At 44.8% G+C, this 17611-nt stretch overlaps 1 protein-coding gene across 2 annotated transcripts in view; it reads right to left on the bottom strand.

Annotated features, from left to right (window-relative positions):
• The window catches only part of LOC148040171 (protein FMP32, mitochondrial-like), a 29363-nt gene extending 14003 nt beyond the window's left edge, over window positions 1–15360 (bottom strand). Inside the window, exons 1-3 of one of the 2 annotated variants that reach the window (XM_087697243.1) lie at window positions 14921–15360; window positions 14528–14659; window positions 14347–14406 (exon numbers count right to left, since the gene is read on the bottom strand). In XM_087697243.1, coding sequence (XP_087553369.1) covers window positions 14347–14406; window positions 14528–14659; window positions 14921–15202 — 474 coding nt within the window. In that variant the 5' untranslated portion in view covers window positions 15203–15360. The remainder of the gene's footprint in view (window positions 1–14346; window positions 14407–14527; window positions 14660–14920) is intronic. The other variant, XM_087697250.1, reaches the window with a different exon arrangement.
• Between the last annotated feature and the right edge of the window lie 2251 nt (window positions 15361–17611).

Raw genomic sequence — 17611 nt, 5'->3', positions numbered from 1 at the left:
GCTGGTCGTCGCAGTTGGTAGCAGGTTCGCAGCAAACTCCAGCCGCCGTCGCGTCGCACTGTACAACGACACCTCCACTTCGCCACGTTGGTCACCAGCTACAGCAAGTCACTCGCCAATTTGAAGGTCAAGTTGCTCGCCAATCTGAAGATCGTCTGTCTGTCACTCAGTCGCAACTTGTCTGATGGTTCACTAGTCTGACACTCGCCTGTCTGAAGCTCGCCTACCTGTCGTGAGACCGTCAGTGGGCCTACTCACTGGACATTAGCACTATCCTGCAGTCACTCGACTGCCCCTTGATCTCAGAAGCGCACAGAGTCTTAAGCTCTGATACCAGTTGTTGGACTAAGAGGGACACAGTTGAGAGATGGAGACCGAGCAGGAGTGAGCGTGAGAGTGTGACCAACAATGTGTTGATACACAAAGAATAAAATGTATTTATACTTGGGGCACGTAAAGGGTGCATTCACATGTACAATGTGCGTGTACTATACACAGGGGGTTAAACGGAGCCTTTATCCCAACATGTTCTAGGTTTCCTTGCACATAGGATAAGTTGGATGCTACAAATGGTACCAACTACTCCCTCTACAGTTTTATTCAGAATTTTGTTACTGCAAAGACTTGTGTAATTCACAAGAGATGAGTTTACACTTGGCCCCTAATACTTTCCACAAGCTGCAAGACATGAGGTGCTTGAAAGCATGCCTCTGAACTACACCACAAACTCCACTCATACGTACAGAGGTGTATCACAACATACGAAATACAAACACAACCAAGAAACATGATTCCAAGGCTCATGGCATCCACATCACAAGCATACAAGGAATGCCAAAACAACACCACAAATACCAATTCCAATCTCTACCCTCATCTAATTGTTGAGAAACCCTTCACCCGCAATTTGCATTTTTGTGTTTCTGCGTTTAGGGTTTGCAGCCCCAAAAAGAGGCGCCATCCTAGACTGACTATGCCTATTTATAGGCCACTCTCTCATTTATTTCTCACGACTGATTCATTCAATCCATCGCCTCTTCTCTCCAACCTCTCCACTACCCTCACACCCCTTCAGGAGGACATTGTAGTTCATGGTTCATGGCTGTCTTCATCATCTTCCTTATGCTACGGCACCCCTTATTCCCTTGTATCACATTCACTCCATGATTTAAAACTTCATCAGTCCATTCATCGGAGTTTCTTCTCTCTTCTCTTCTTTTCTCCATGTATGTCGAGTTCATTCTGTGTTCCTCCCCGTAAACCCTACTGTCTCACCGGTGCGTCATCTTTTGACATGGTATCAAAGCTGGATCTGCTCAAACAGCAGCAAAGATCCTCCACTCGAGTGATGGCAAAGACCGGTGGCGGGTTCGGCGTCCACTTCTCTTCTTCTTCCGTTGCATCAACATCTCATTTTTGCAAGTTTCAGGCGTTTTCAGCTTGCTGGCCACACCCCGAACATGCAGGACATCGCCGTTCCAACCTCTCCACTATCCTCACACCCCTTCAGGAGGACATTGCAGTTCATGGTTCATGGCTGTCTTCATCATCTTCCTTGTGCTACAGCACCCCTTATTCCCTTGTATCACAGTCACTCCATGATTCAGAACTTCATGATTCCATTCATCAAAGTTTCTTCTCTCTTCTCTTCTTTTCTCCATGTTTGCCGAGTTCATTCTGTGTTCCTCCCCATAAACCCTACTGTCTCACTGGTGCGTCATCTTTTGACATGGTATCAAAGCTGGATCTGCTCAAACAGCAGCAAAGATCCTCCACTCCAGTGATGGCAAAGACTAGTGGCAGGTTCGGCATCCACTTCTCTTCTTCTTCCCTTGCATCAACATCTCGTTTTTGCAAGTTTCAAGCGTTTTTAGCTTGCTGGCCACACCCTGGACGCGGAGGACATCACGGTCCAAGCTGACCATTGCTGTCTACAACAATCTAGCCCCTGTTTCCAGCCTACCACACACTGTTCGGAGCTGATTTCAACATGCTGACTGCTGCTAATGTTTTTTCATGCGTTTTTAGTCTTTCTCTCTCCTCCTCATCAGAGAAAACAAAGACCGATGGGTGGCAGGTTCGGCATCAACATTTGATTTCTCTATCATTTCCACTGCGCATTGGGAGATATCATTTTTCTCCCTACCCTCCCTTATCCAATTTACCACACCGGTACCATGGTGTCTCGAATGACAAATTGCCCTTCTACTGGGTGCTACTACTGCAACATGAACAGTCATCCCACTGAAGACTATCAGCGTCGACCTTTACTCCCTACCCCTCCGGAGTATATGCGTCTTCCACCAAGCACTCCTTGTGCCACCTCTCCTTTCTGGGCCACAGAGATTGTTCTACATCGGCTATCAGAGTATTATGCTCAAGGCAATAAGCCGCAACCGACGCGCACTAAGTCCTTTCGAGCACATGGAGGCTCTAGGACCTTACGAGGAGATAAGCCCTCCTGGAGACCACCCCACTGCATGGAGGTTTCTCCCACCCACTTTCGGGTACAGTGGCTTCCACGGCCCACATCTCCTCCACAGTCCATTCTCCTAAGAGCTCGCGATTGTTCCCTACCCTTGGCTCATCCTGAGCCTCCTTCTTTCCCACCCTCTTCCACTGAGGTTCAAGAGACCAACTTCTGGGTGCTTTTCAGCTTTTTCTTTCAAGCACCCAATACCTTCTTTGGCACAACCAGTGGCACTTCCTTCGTCATCAGATGCTTCGCAGTCTGTGAGCCATGAGTGGTTGGATTCCCTTTCTCTCTCGAACTAGGATTCAGAGGGGGATTTTCTTACTTGGCCCTAAAAGGGGGCTTCCAGTTCTTCTTCGCCTTCACAAGGGACTCCTACTTCTACTCCTTCCAATTCAAAGAGATTCCTATGTGCCATGAAGTTCTTCACATACCACCAGCTTTCACTTTCGAGGAGTGGCTCTCCTTTGAGCAGTCATTTCCTCTACTCATACCCAGGATCTACCTAGATCGGGGCCCTTGGGTCTTCAACAACGACTTAGTGGCTAGGCCTTCGTATTCCTTCCAACATGGAGTCACAAAGCAAGTGGCTTCTCTCCCGAGGTCGAGTTTCGGGTTCTACAGTTCATCCAATCTCCGAACTATCTTAAAGGTCTCCTTTCAGGTGGTATTCTTAGATTACAAGATGGATCTTCTTCGTCCCTTGGTCAGCATGAAGCCACCTCTCCCGAGATCGAGTATGGGCATATCCTTATGGTTCTCCGCACCACACAAAGTCCAACATTCCTCCTATGCATAGCATGTTTTCATCATTTTTGTACTAGGGTACTTAGGCAAGAGAACAATTTTCCCACGAGGAACACTGTCCAAGTGGCACCTGTTGCATGAGCATTCTTCAACATATAGCATTGCATCTCCACCTCACTCTTCTCTCCTAACTGAAGGTGAGAAAAAACAATACCAAAAAATTATCAATAAATATCCAAATCTTTTTGTAACATCTTACACAAAAATTAGAGGTATGCAAGGAAAAGGGCTAAAAATTAAACTTAAGGAAGATGCAAAGCTAGTTCGTCAAAAACTAAAGCCCTTGACTTTAGAACAAATGTATATTTTGAAAGAAGAGATTGAAAAGTTGTTGCATGCAAGCTTTATTTATCTTGTTGAACATTCTAAATGAGTAAGCATAATAGTCATAGCACCAAAGAAAACTGAAGGTTGGCGAATTTTTGTAAACTATAAACCTCTAAATGCAGTTACAAAGAGAGATCATTATCCACTTCCTTTCATTGATGGCACTTTGGATTTGGTTGCAAGATATGAAAGATATAGTGTTTGTGATGGCTATTCAGATTCCTTTGCATTACTCATTGCTCTTGAACATCGAAGAAAAACAACTTTTGTAACACCTTGGGGATGTTTTTGTTATAGAGTTCTACCATTTGGACTCAATAATGGACTGGCTTGATATCAAGGGAGGATAAACAAAGTGCTAGCTGTCAAAAAATGATGTACCAGTAAGACATTAGGGTTTGCGAGGAGGAACACAGAGTGAACTCGACAAACATGGAGAAAAAAAGAGAAGAAAGAAGAAACTCTAAGAAATGGAATGATGAAGATTTGAATCATAGAGTGAATGTGATACAAGGGAACGAGGGTGTCGTAGCACAAGGAAGATGATGAAGACAGCAACAAACCACGGACCGCAATGTCCTAAAGGGGTATGAGGATACTGGAAAGGCTAGAGAGAAGAGGTAACAAACTAAATGAATCAGACGTAAGGAATGAATAAGAAAGTGGCCTATAAATAGTCACAGTCAGTCTAGGGTGGTTGCCCCTTTTTGGGGCTACAAACCCTAAACGCAAAACGCAAAAACGCAAACTGCGGGTAAAGGATGAAGGGTTTTTCAACATCCCCTCTCAAGCCCAAAAAGGGAAACAAGAGAAGAGTGACGTGGAGATGGAATGCTACATGCTAAAGAATGCTCATGTAGCAAGTGTCACTTGGACAGTGTCTCTCGTGGAAAAATTGTTTGCTTGCCCAAGCGCCCTAGTACAAAGATGATGAAATCATGCAATGCATAGGAGGAATGTTAGACTTTGTGTAGTGCAGAGAACCATAAGGATATGTCCCTACTCGATCTTGAGAGGCAACTCCATGTTGACCAAGGGACAAAGAAAATCCACCCTGTAATCTAAGAATACCACATGAAAGAAAACCTTTGAAGATAGTCGGGAGACTAGATGAGCTATAGAACCCAAAACTCAACCTTGGGAGAGAAGCCACTAGCTCCGTGACTCCACGCTGGAAGGAATACGAAGGCCCAGCCACCAAGTCTTTTCTGAAGACCCAAGGGCCCCGATCTAGGTAGATCCTCTAGATCCTGGGTATAAGTAGAGGAAATGACTGCTCAAAGGAGAGCCACTTCTCAAAAGTGAAAGGTGGTGGTGTGTGAAGAACTTCATGGCACATAGGGTCCCTCTTTGAATCGGAAGGAATAGAAGTAGAAGCCCCCTCTTAAAGCCGAAGAAGAACTGGAAGCCCCCTCTAAGAGCAAAGTAAGAAAATCCCAATCTAAGAGAGAAAGGAAATCCAACCACTCATGGCTCACGACTTGCAAAGCATCTGATGACGAAAGAAGTGCCACCAGACGTGCCAAAGAGAGCATCTGAGACTCCGAAAAAGAAGCCGAAAAGCACCCGGAAGTGGCCTCTCGAACCTAAGTGGAAGAGGGTGGGAAAGAAGAAGGCTCAGGATGAGCCTGTTAGAGATCAGTGTTCATAGCCTGCACAGTCGGACTGCCACGTGGCAGTCCGACTGTCAGCAGCCCAGTCGGCTGCATTTAATGCAGCCGACTTATTCAGGCTGCGCCCTATTTTCTGGCGCCCCAGTTCGTGGCAGTTTTCGACTATTTATAGTCGACGTTTCCAGCAGTCTGGCCACTCTTCTCTGTCGCAGATTACAGACCGGTGCCGTGCAGATTTCTGTCTCTGTTCACAGATTTCAGACAGCAGACAGTGCAGACTGCAGCAGACTTCGAGGTGGACAGCAGGTCGCATCGTCGAGGTGGAGACACGCAGTCCAGCGCACTGCGCCCGTGTATATCTTTGTATTCAGCATTCTTTATACAGCAGATCTTCATTGTCCACTGTCTCTTTCTCTCCCTTCTCTCTCTGCGTTCTCTCTCTCTCAGTCCTACGCTTCCGCACCGCTGCACTCTGACATGGTATCAGAGCAGTGTTTGAGGGCTGACTGAGCGCAGAATCAACCTGAAGAGGAGTTTCCATCGCGACACAAATTTGCGTTTTTTGCGTTTAAGGGCAGACAGGAGGGCTGCGCCTTGGAACAAGGCTGAAACGAGTGTGGGCGCACAGGAAAGGAGTACAGGTGGTGGATTTGCTGCTGTTTACTGCTGTTTGACGCGGAGGAAGTTTGAGTTTTCAACCTAAAAGTGCAGGTTTTGCTTTTTCATCGCCTCCGGCGGATGAAGAAGCTTCGGGACGCGGAAGAGCATTAGCAGGCTGAGTTTACCCAGTCAGAGGGGGCTGCTTTTGCGTTTGAGAAGGCATTGCAAGTGAAGATGTCTACAGAGATGGACTTGGAGTTCCAGGCGATTATGGACCGGAAGGTGCCTGTCCTACCGGCTCTTCCTACAGATCTGAAGCTCGACGGCGACAACTACCACATTTGGCGCGTTATGATGTTGGCCATCCTTGAGTCCTATGATTTGGCGGAGTTGGTACAGGAGGATATTGACCGGCCTTGGGTAAGAGATGAGTCCAAACTCTCTTCCGATGCTCGTACGGAGTTGGCCAGGGCCCAGTCTCATTGGGACAAACTGAATGCCAGGATTCGATCCTTTCTCTTTCTATCATGCACTACAGCCGTGATCGCTCACATCGAGCACTTGACGGTGGCTCGTGAGATATGGCTGGAGCTTGATCAAATGTACAATCGGATGACCCTGATGAAGAGGGTTTCTTTGGAGGTACAGAATGCGGGGAAGCCGATTTCCTCCGAAGACATGGCGATCACACTATTGTCCCAGTTGCCGCCACGATTCGGTACATTTTACTCTGCCCTTATTGCTTCGGGGCGAGAGTCTACTCTTCGTTGGGAAGAGTTGGTTCCTATGGTCTTGGACCAAGAGGAACAGTTAAAGGGACAGAATGCTTCCAAGTCGGAGGCGTTGACAGGTCAAGCCTCTCAGAAGAAGGGGAAGGACCAAAAGAAGAAGAAGGGGGATAACAAGTCCAAGAAGGACAAGGAGAAGGACAAGGACAAAGACTCCACATGTCATATTTGTGGAAAGACTGGCCATTGGAAGAAGGATTGCCCTGACAAAGACACGAAGGACACCAAGAAGAAGGATACCAAGGATTCTGGAGCGGTGGCTGCACCCTCATCAACTGCATTTCTATCTAGTTGTCATTGAGGACGCTTCACCGAATGCTTATGATGCTGCGATGACGGTTCCCCAGGCTCGAGAGTGGATTGTTGATAGTGGTGCCTCACGACACATGACTCCTTCATCAGATGGTGTTGCCCAACTTCGACCTTCGCGTGGGCAGGTTCTCATTGGAGACAGCTCTTCAGTTTCTGTTGCGGGTCGGGGTAAGATGCAGCTTATTCCGGATGGACGAGGTGGCACCCATACCTCAGAGGTTTTGCATGTACCAGGCTTAGGGTACCATCTCCTTTCAGTCCATAAGATTTGCTCCCTTGGTCTTTTGGTGGAGTTTGATAGTTCTACAGTGCGAGTCCTTGATCGTGACTCGAGGAAGGTTCTATCATCTGGATATGAGGAGAACGGCATTTACAAACTGAAGTCTTCCACTGCCCTCTCTACTCTTTTTCTTACCTCACAGTCACAGTCTGAGTTATGGCATGCTCGGTTTGGTCACCTGAACTATGACTATCTTCGGAGCGCGTCACGTGGACAGCTTGTTCGAGGGTTGTCGGATATAGTGGTGAGCCAGCAGCCATGTGTCTCTTGCATACGGGGGAAGCAGCATAGAGATGCCATTCCCCACACAGCTTCGCGGCGCTCTACTTCACCGATGGAGCTAGTATCTACGGGTCTATGTGGCCCTATGAGGAATGAGTCCCTGCGTGGGAGTTCGTACTTCATGCTGATCGTGGATGACTACAGCAGGATGACATGGGCCTATTTTTTGGCACTAAAGTCAGAAGCTTTCTCGCACTTCAAGGATTGGCTTCTCTTTGAGGAGAACCGATCAGGCCGGAAGTTGAAGACCTTGCGATCCGACAAGGGCGGTGAATTTGTGTCTAATGAATTTGCTCGGTTTTGTGCAGATAGAGGAATTCACCAGGAGTTTGCCAATACCAATACTCCTCAAGAAAATGGTATTCTCGAACGGAAGAACCGCAGTGTGATCGAGATGGCGCGCACCATGATGGAGCACCGACAGACCCCTCAGGTTCTGTGGGCCGAGGCTGTGGCTACTGCAGTCCACATTCTTAATCGATCCCCTACTTCGGCCGTGAAAGGGATGACTCCATTTGAGGCTTATTTTGGGACGAAGCCAGATGTTTCTTACTTTCGGGTCTTTGGGTGTGATGCTTATGTTCACATTCCCAAGGCTCACCGTGATAAATTTGAAGCGGCTTCTCGAAAACAGGTATTTGTTGGCTACAGCTCCCAGTCCCAAGGCTACCGACTGTATGATCCCGTCAAGCGGGATGTGTACACTAGCCGTGATGTGCGGTTTGTGGAGGTTCCGGCTTCTTCAACGGGTGAGGAGCATCCCGTTCTTGGAGATCCAGGGGAGAGTTGGGCTCCTTCTATAGTTCCACTGGAGCCCGTGCCTTTTGATTATGATTCTGTTTCTGACACAGAGTCTACTGTTCCATCGGACACCTCTGAGGAGTTACCATCGGTGGATATTCCAGAGTCTTCTGCTGATGGAGAACGACGAGGGGAGGTTCGGCCTCCTCCTCGCTGGGCCCGTGACACACTCCGTGATTCAGGGATCGAGGGGGTTCCTGAGGAGTGGGGACCGCAGGATGGTCCGCAGCGGTCACGGAGGCACCAAGCGCATTCTTCGGAGCTTATTTGCTCCAACTATTGTTTGATGTCTCGTCTTATGCAGGATCGAGAGCCCACCTCCGTGAAGGAGGCTTTACAGTCCGCCCCATGGAAGAAAGCTATGGAAGCTGAGTTGGAGGCTATTGAGAGGAATGGCACTTGGTCACTTGTGCCACGCCCCTCGAAGAAGAAGGTGATTGGAGTCAAGTGGGTCTTCAAGACCAAATATCTCAGTGATGGTACTTTGGATAAGCACAAGGCTCGCCTTGTTGCTAAGGGTTTTGCCCAGCGCCCAGGGATTGACTGTCATGACACCTTTGCCCCCACAGCTCGTATGGCAACCATTAGAGCTGTTCTTGCTTTGGCTGGCCATAGGAGATGGCCTGTTTATCAGTTGGATGTGAAGTCGGCCTTCCTGAATGGTGATTTGAAGGAGGAGATCTACGTTGAGCAGCCTCCTGGTTTTGGTTCTTCAGATGGGAAAGTCTACAGGTTGAAGAAGGCCCTGTATGGCCTCAAGCAGGCCCCGCGAGCTTGGAACGAGAAGATTGATTCGTTCCTCCAGTCTCAGTTGGGATATCGGCGGTCCCAGGCCGATCCGCAGCTGTATGTTCACACTTCCGAGGATGGTTGTGTGCTGTTTGTATTATATGTTGATGATTTGATTGTCACAGGTGATGATGCACAGCAGGTTCAGGAGACAAAGTCAGCTTTACATCGGACGTTCGAGATGACGGATTTAGGGCTACTTCATTTCTTTTTAGGCCATGAGATTTATCAGTCTCAGAGGGGGATCTTTCTCTCCCAACAGAGATATGTCCAGGAGCTCTTGGTGTCTTTTGAGATGGAAGATTGTCGGGTCCTCTCTACTCCTATGGATCCGAACTGGAAGGCCACTTCCCATTCAGCTTCTCCTTTGGCGGATGCGTCCCGCTATCGACAGTTGATAGGGTCCTTGATTTGGCTTCTCAACACCAGGGTTGATCTATGTTTTGCTGTTGGGCTCTTGGCAAGGTTCATGAGTGAACCTAAGACGGTGCATTGGCAGGCTGCTCAGAGGATACTTCGGTATTTGAGGGGGACGTCTGATTTGGGGATTCATTACCCCGCAGGGACAGATGGGTCAGATCTTGTACTTGCAGGTTGGAGCGACTCGGATTGGGCCGGTGACGTGGACCACAGGCGGTCTACTACAGGTTACTGCTTTACTTTGGGTGCAGGTGTTATTTCATGGAGTAGCAAGAAGCAGCCCACGGTAGCCCTTTCGTCTACTGAGGCGGAGTATCGGGCCGCGTCTTCCACCACATGCGAGGTTGTGTGGCTTCGGAGATTGTTGGATGAGCTTGGGTGCTCCCAGACTTGTCCTACATTGCTGCGATGTGACAATGAGAGTTGCATTGCCTTGGCGAGAAACCCTGTTTTTCATGCCCGGACGAAGCACATTGAGATTCAGTACCACTTCATCCGAGAAAAGCTTTTGGATGAGACCATCACTGTGGAGTATTGCAAGACGGAGGACAATCTTGCGGATTTGTTTACGAAGGCGCTTCCTCAAGCTCTACTTCGGCAACATTCCAGATCCCTCAGGCTTCTGCCCTGTCCAGGCTCTGAGAGGGGGTGTTAGAGATCAGTGTTCATAGCCTGCACAGTCGGACTGTGCAATCGGACTGCCACGTGGCAGTCCGACTGTCAGCAGCCCAGTCGGCTGCATTTAATGCAGCCGACTTATTCAGGCTGCGCCCTATTTTCTAGCGCCCCAGTTCGTGGCAGTTTTCGACTATTTATAGTCGACGTTTCCAGCAATCTGGCCACTCTTCTCTATCGCAGATTACAGACCGGTGCCGTGCAGATTTCTGTCTCTGTTCACAGATTTCAGACAGCAGACAGTGCAGACTGCAGCAGACTTCGAGGTGGACAGCAGGTCGCATCGTCGAGGTGGAGACACGCAGTCCAGCGCACTGCGCCCGTGTATATCTTTGTATTCAGCATTCTTTATACAGCAGATCTTCATTGTCCACTGTCTCTTTCTCTCCCTTCTCTCTCTGCGTTCTCTCTCTCTCAGTCCTGCGCTTCCGCACCGCTGCACTCTGACAGAGCCAAGGATAGGGAACAGTCACAAGCTCTTAAGAGAGTGAAATGTGGAGGAGATGTGGGCTGTGGAAGCCACTATAACCGGAAGTGGATGGAGGAAACCTCCACGCAAAGGGATGGTCTCCAAGAGGGCTTATCACCTTGTAAGGTCTTAGAGCTTCCGTATGCTTGGAAGGACTTAGTGCATGTCGGATGCGGCTTATTGCCTCAAGCATAATACTTTGATAGCCGGCCCAAAAAGAAGAGGTGGCACAAGGAGTGCCTGGTGAAAGATGCATATACTCCGGGGGGTTGGGGAGCAAAGGTTAATGTCGACAATCATCCGTAGAATGACCATTCTTGCCGCAGTAGAAACACCCGATAGACTGGCACTCAAGGGAGACGCCATAGTACTGGCATGGCAAATTGGATAAGGGAGGGTGGGAGGGAGAAAAAGAATATCTCCCAATGCGCATCAAAAATAATAAAGAAATCAAATGTTGACGCTGAACCCGCCACCGGTCTTTATCTTCTCTGATGAGGAGGATCTTTGTGGAAAAACGCAACCAAGGAAGGCTGGATCTAATGTAGACGACAATGCGAGAAAGAGAAAGACTAAAAACGCAAGTGAGGAGAGAGAAAGACTAAAAACACAGGCTACAAGAGAGAGAAAGACTAAAAACGCAAGAAAAACCAACAGTAGCAATCAGTATGCTGAAACCAGCTCCGAATTGTGTGTGGTAGGCTGGAAACAAGCACCAAACTATTATAGACAGCAATGGCCAGCTTGGACCGCAATGTCCTCCACGTTCGGGGTGTGGGCAGCAAGCTGAAATACCTAAAATCTGCAACAACGAGATTACTTTCTGAATGGAGAGTGATCAACAACAGTCGCTCTGTTGTAAACAACTGCAAACTGCAGGTGGGAGGCTGGAAACAGGCGCCATACTATAGATGACAGCAAGGGACAGTTGAGACTGCGATGTCCTCCGCGAAAGAGATATGGACAACAAGCTGCAAACGCCTAAAACCTGCAAAATGAGATATTGATGCAATGGAAGGAGAGAAGTGGATGTCGAACCCCTGCGATCTTTGCCGTTGTTTAAGAAGATCCGACTCTGATACCATATCAAAAGATAACGTACCAGCGAAACAGTAGGGTTTGTGGGAAAGAACACAAAGTGAACTCGGCAAACATGGAGAAGAGAAGAGAAGAGAGAAGAAACTCTAATGAATGGAATGATGAAGATTTAAATCATGGAGTGAATGTGATACAAGGAAACAAGGGTGTCGTAGCATAAGGAAGATAATGAAGACAGCCATAAACCACAGACCGCAATGTCCTCTTGAAGTGGAGGGTAGTGGAGAGGCTGGAGAGAAGAGGTGACGGACTGAATGAATCAACCGTAAGGAATGAATGAGAGAGTGGCCCATAAATAGTCACAGTTAGTCTAGGGTGGTGCCCCTTTTTGGGGCTGCAAACCCTAAACGCAAAACACAAAAACGCAAAAATGCAAACTGCAGGGGTGAAGGCTAAAGGGTTTCTCAACAAGCTCCTTTCTTAGGAAAGCTTGTAAGAGATTTTGTTAATGATGTCTATATACATACTACAAGACTTGAACATTGTGAAAAGCTGGATAAAGTATTCGAAAGAATGAACAATTATGGTTGTCAATTAAATCCAAAAAAATACAAGATGCCTCAATCAAAAGTGAAACTTCTTAGTCATGTGGTTTCCGAAAATGAAATTACACCTGATCCTGAAAAGGTTAAAGCTCTAGTTACCTTAGTATCACCTACAAATACAAAGGAGCTTATGACTTTCATTCATAAGGTAAGATATCTGCCAAGATCATACCTTTGGCATCTCAATTGCTCTATCCGTTTTGCAAATGGTATCTAAGAAAGATCCTTTAGAGTGGACAATAGAAACTGAGGAAGTATTTCAATAAGTTAAAGAAATTGTAGGCCATGCATCATTGATCCAAGCACCCGATTGGGAAGGCATTTTTTTGTGAATTCATCAGTAGGAAAAGATGCTATTGGAGCAATCCTTATGCAACAAGAAAAGAACTCTCGATACATGAGACCTATCTATTTTGCAAGTCAAGTAAAGTTGCAAGTTAAAATAATATATACTGAATTTGAATTGATCATGAGTAGTGTGATATTTGCTTGTAAAAAGTTTAGGAGGCATTTTTTACCAAAACCCTAAACAATTTTGACAAGCTATACACAGCCGCCACAGTTAGTAAATAACTCATCTTTCGAGAAGAGTTATAAAATGGCTTGTTGGGCTTAATAAATTTTAGTATAAGTTTCAAGTTGAGGATTCAACTCGAGCTACAATAGCAAATCTTTGGATTTATATAGGAAGTTCATTCTTGTTAAAAGGAAAATTTCGAGACAAAGAAGAAGTTAAACCAAATTTTCAAAACTCATTTTTTATGTTCTTCAATGGATTATACCGAAAAGCACATCAAACATCATCAAGAGGAATCGTAGTTTATGATCCACATGGAAAGTTGATAAGGAAAGAAACTGATAAACTTAAGGCAACCAGTAACAATGAAGCTAAATACGCAACTTTGCAAGCAACCATCATATTTTGTCAAAGGATGGAAATTTGAAGATTGAGGATTAGAGGTGATGCTCTACTTTTAGTAAAGCAAATTCTTGGAGTCTGGCAAATCAAGAATCCCAAACTTAAGAGAATGTATAGTAAAATTCAAAGAGATTTAAATCAGTTTGAAGCATGGAGTTTAAAATACATAGCTAAGGAAGAGAATCAAGAAGTTCATAATGCTGCCCAAGATATGAGATTGTCAGTAATGCCTTGCGAAATCTGAAATATGACATATAGATATCACAATAAAGTAAGAGTTGGTACAAGAAAAGAAGAAAAAAGCTGGAAACACCATGATTATTGGAAGCTCAAGGAGTTTGCATGTCAAGCTAACTCAAAGATGATGAAATTATGGCTCTTTTATGAAGTAAAGGGAGTCTTTGTGAAGTAGAGATTTCTGTGTGGTATGAGATCGAATTGTGACAAGAAAGAACCAAAGTTTCATAAGGATGACGAAAAGAAGACAATCAGAGGAATAGACAACCAGAACAGCTGAAGAGGATGTTCATATCCTGGGCTTCCCACATTTCCTGCTCTTGAGCTGCAGCAGCCTTCTTCTACAGCAAAGACACAAGCAAATATGCCATCTATTGTGAGCAGCATATCAGTGGGGCAAGCTTCGACAAGTACATCCATGGGGTTCATTCCACAGCAAATGTCTGTGTTGGTATACCTGTTACACAGTTTCAGGCTGGTCATCCAGTTGGTGGTCGTCCAAATTCTGTGTATTTAAAATAATTGTCCTAGGGGTTTTTTCTTGAGTTAGTACATTCTATCTAGAGCATTGTTCCACGGCCCTGGATCTTACAGTTTAATTGTCTCAATTTTTAATATAAAGTCTAGCTTAGTATTAACTTAACCATATAATGAATGAGTAAATAACTATACAAGATGTTGTGTGTATACACAAAAATAAGAAAGAAAGGTGTCCCAATAGTCTCAATCTCCTAGTATACATTCTAACTTAGCATTCACTCAACCATTTAATGAATTGAGTAAAAGAGTATGCAAGAGGTTGCACATATACATAAAAACAAAGAAAGTCATCAAGCAAAGCATTATAGTCATTAGAATTCTCAAATCGAAAAGAATACACCAACGTTACACTTCCGTTTCAGACAAGATACCTGTGAGCTATGTACATCTTCTTGAAGTTTTGACAAAGCGACATCGTGAGTTCCATTACTCTGTCCAAGTCATTTTCATCTCAAAATAAATAACAGATTGCTGAAATTTGAATTTGAAGTTAGTACTTTTGAATCAAGTGACAAACGCTGCTTCTTAATGTCTTGAAACGTGCAGCCTTACCTCTTCTATATCAGACTTTGAAACGAATGCCTCTGCAATGCTTTCCAAACAGTCATTGAGCACATCAGTCACGGCTGTAGTTATCGCTTGTGCTTGATTGGCATCAAACCCTTGAGTCTCCAACTTTTGGATCTAAAGATAAGAGAGAACCACATCGAACTTCCGCAGCATAGAGACAATCAAAGATAACAAGAGATATGAAAACGAGACATGCAAAAAACCCCGTAAACTATGCCGACGTGATCAGCATTTGTATACCTAAACCCTACCAAAACCTACTGTATTGCAGATACACCACAGCCAGAAAAGCGCCTATGCCGTGTTGTGACAAGATAGTGAGAAGCTTTCTAGAAACTCAATAGAGAAACAAAATTAGAAGAACAAAGCTCATACCAGAGCAAGAGTATCCACGATGAGAACTTGTTTGACTTCTTCTGTAGAAGAATAGCGCGATTCCTGACATGTATATGAAAAACTCCTTGATGTGAGCAAGCTCCACGCAGCAGAGCTTCTTTGGTGAAATCGAAAGGGAAGAAGAGAGGGAGGTGGAATTTCGGATCTCAACAGCTTGTTACTGGCGTCAACGAGCGGAGGCAGGCACCGGGATATGCGATGCAGGTGGAACAACTGGCGTGCCGCTCTCGCAGAAGAACAAGAGACCAACGCCCTGCCCATAAATCCGAGGTTTCTTCCTCTTCTGGTTTTCCCTCTTTACCGAAGAACCATAGTTGTCACGTTACAGTCTTCTGTTTTGAATATGAAGCATTCCCGAAGACATTCTGACAAATTTGGAAAGGCCTTATAATCAAACTCCAAATGTATTTGTCATTTTTTGGCCTGCCGCGTAATGCCATAGCCAAGAATTTGGACAAAGACGAAACCAAAATTTTATTTTCACCCTGCCCTATATGCGACATTGAAGAGTTTGGGCAACAAAAAATTTTTAAAACAATTGAATGTAATTTTTTCCCGCACAAGCTAAGCAAGACTGAGGAAGGGCACCATCCAAGAGCTTACAGTCAAAGAGGTGGCCCAAATTTTGGCCAACATGGAGAACTCCATCTTTGCAAGTTTACCTCCAGAAGAGAGAGCTTAGGAACAGTCAGCCAAGATGAGCAAGGATTGTGAGGAAGAGGAATCTGTCTCTTTGAGGAGATTTAAACTTCGAGAAGAATGCAAATGCTCTCTAATCCCCTCATAGTAACAAATTTTGTCTACAATATAACAAATCCCATGGCTTCTATGATGTTTATAAACACCCAAAAGATTTTTTGTAATTGGTCTTGAGGTTAAGGCAAAAATCAGTTTGCCCCCTACTATGTTCTCTTTGACTAGTACGAAAAATCATCCCCCTCTACTATAAATTTTCGTATATTTTAATACAACTTAATGCTTTCTCCTTTAAAAAAATAAAAGTTAAAAAATGTTTCTTTTTTATTCTCATCACGGTGCTGCATTTACATGATTGCTATTCCAAATTTCCCATCACCTAATCATACCTATTCATTTACCTATCGATTACCCACTTATCTTTATGCCCACCAATCTCCAACTTACTTTGTCTCGTCGTCTCTTACATTTTTGTATAATTGAATAGTTACATCTCACACTAGGCCCTTCGACCACCACTTACCTGAAATTCACATTCTTGGACAAGTGCTCCCAAAAAAGTTTTTTTCCATCCAATTGAAAAAAGGAAGATGCTTAACCCCAATGGGAAACAACCAATTTCATAACCAGTATGCCAAAAAAATAGCCAATTTTCATCAAGATGAGCTTCAATTTCAACCTTTTTTTTTTATCTTGCTTGGAAAAAATACATTGAAATACAACTTTCTATGAACACTGTTCTCGGCCATCGACCATTGAAATACAATTCTCTATGAACACTATTCTCGGCCATCGACCAAACTAGTCATCTTAGTTTTGGTCCACATCCATCTTATGTCACAATACAACAGAGGTACAACATAACCTGATGCCACTTGTGCTCATGTGGTTGAAATTGACACATTTTTAGCTAACTTTGACACCAGCAAAGCATATGATCCAGAAACTGCTCTTAATGCATCAAACCCTTGTCTTGTGACTATTGTTTTTTGTTTCTTCAATGGTAACCCAAAAATCAATGGATGGTTCTTTTGGAAAGGACTGGTGTGAGGGAGCATAGGTGTAGTACAAAAGGCACTCCAGAGGTACAAAGAAGCAAGCTCCAAAAGAGATATAATGATGAGACCTCATGCTAATGCACAAATAATAGCTTATTACAAGCGTATTGCAAAAGTCACATGAGCTTGCCTAAAGAGAAGCATGAAAATAGTGCTAATAGTAATTGCATCTATACAAGTTTGGTCAACCTAAAGATTCTTTCTCTTTTTGCCCTTTAGGGCATATGCTTATATGATAGTGTGGTGACAAGGTGGTGCATGTCCTTTAAAATTTACTGAATGTGAAATTTAATTAAGTGGCCATTTTAAGGCTTAGTGTGTGGATATTTTGCTTCTCAAAAGAAAAGGGTTTATTTTATAAATTTTTAAGGGTTCTCTCTCTCTCTCTCTCTCTCTCTCTCTCTCTCTCTCTCTCTCTCTCTCTCTCTCTCTCTCTCTCTCTCTCTCTCTCTCTCTCTCTCTCTCTCTCTCTCTCTCTCTCTCTCTCTCTCTCTCTCTCTCTCTCTCTCTCTCTCTCTCTCTCTCTCTCACACACACACAATACATTCCTATTCTCCATCACCTCGCCTGCAAGTTTGCATAGTTTTGTCAATCGCACCTCCATCTACATTTGCTTCTCTTCATCAACCCATCCTTAATGATAATGAAGGCATTTCTAGTGTTTGCCACTTAGTTTTATCAATCACACATCCAAGTGCATTCACTCCTCTTTATCAAATCATCCTTCATGATACTAAATTCCTTGGCCATCATGCCCCTATTGCCCTACCACAATTATGATACTATCGACCTTGATATTCAACAAATTGGTTGTATGTCAAGCCTCCTTCATATGTGCAATCAACAATCTCAGAGATAGCTTTGCATGCCCCAAAGATTGACATGTATCCTATCCCCCTTTCACTCTCTTTTTTTA

This window comes from Lygodium microphyllum, chromosome 2, assembly GCF_053477565.2.
Source record: "Lygodium microphyllum isolate KBCC chromosome 2, Lygodium_microphyllum_v1.1.10, whole genome shotgun sequence".
NCBI classification, from domain to species: domain Eukaryota; kingdom Viridiplantae; phylum Streptophyta; class Polypodiopsida; order Schizaeales; family Lygodiaceae; genus Lygodium; species Lygodium microphyllum.
Note: the sequence above shows the minus strand (reverse complement) of the source record. Positions and strands in the feature narration are given on the sequence as shown.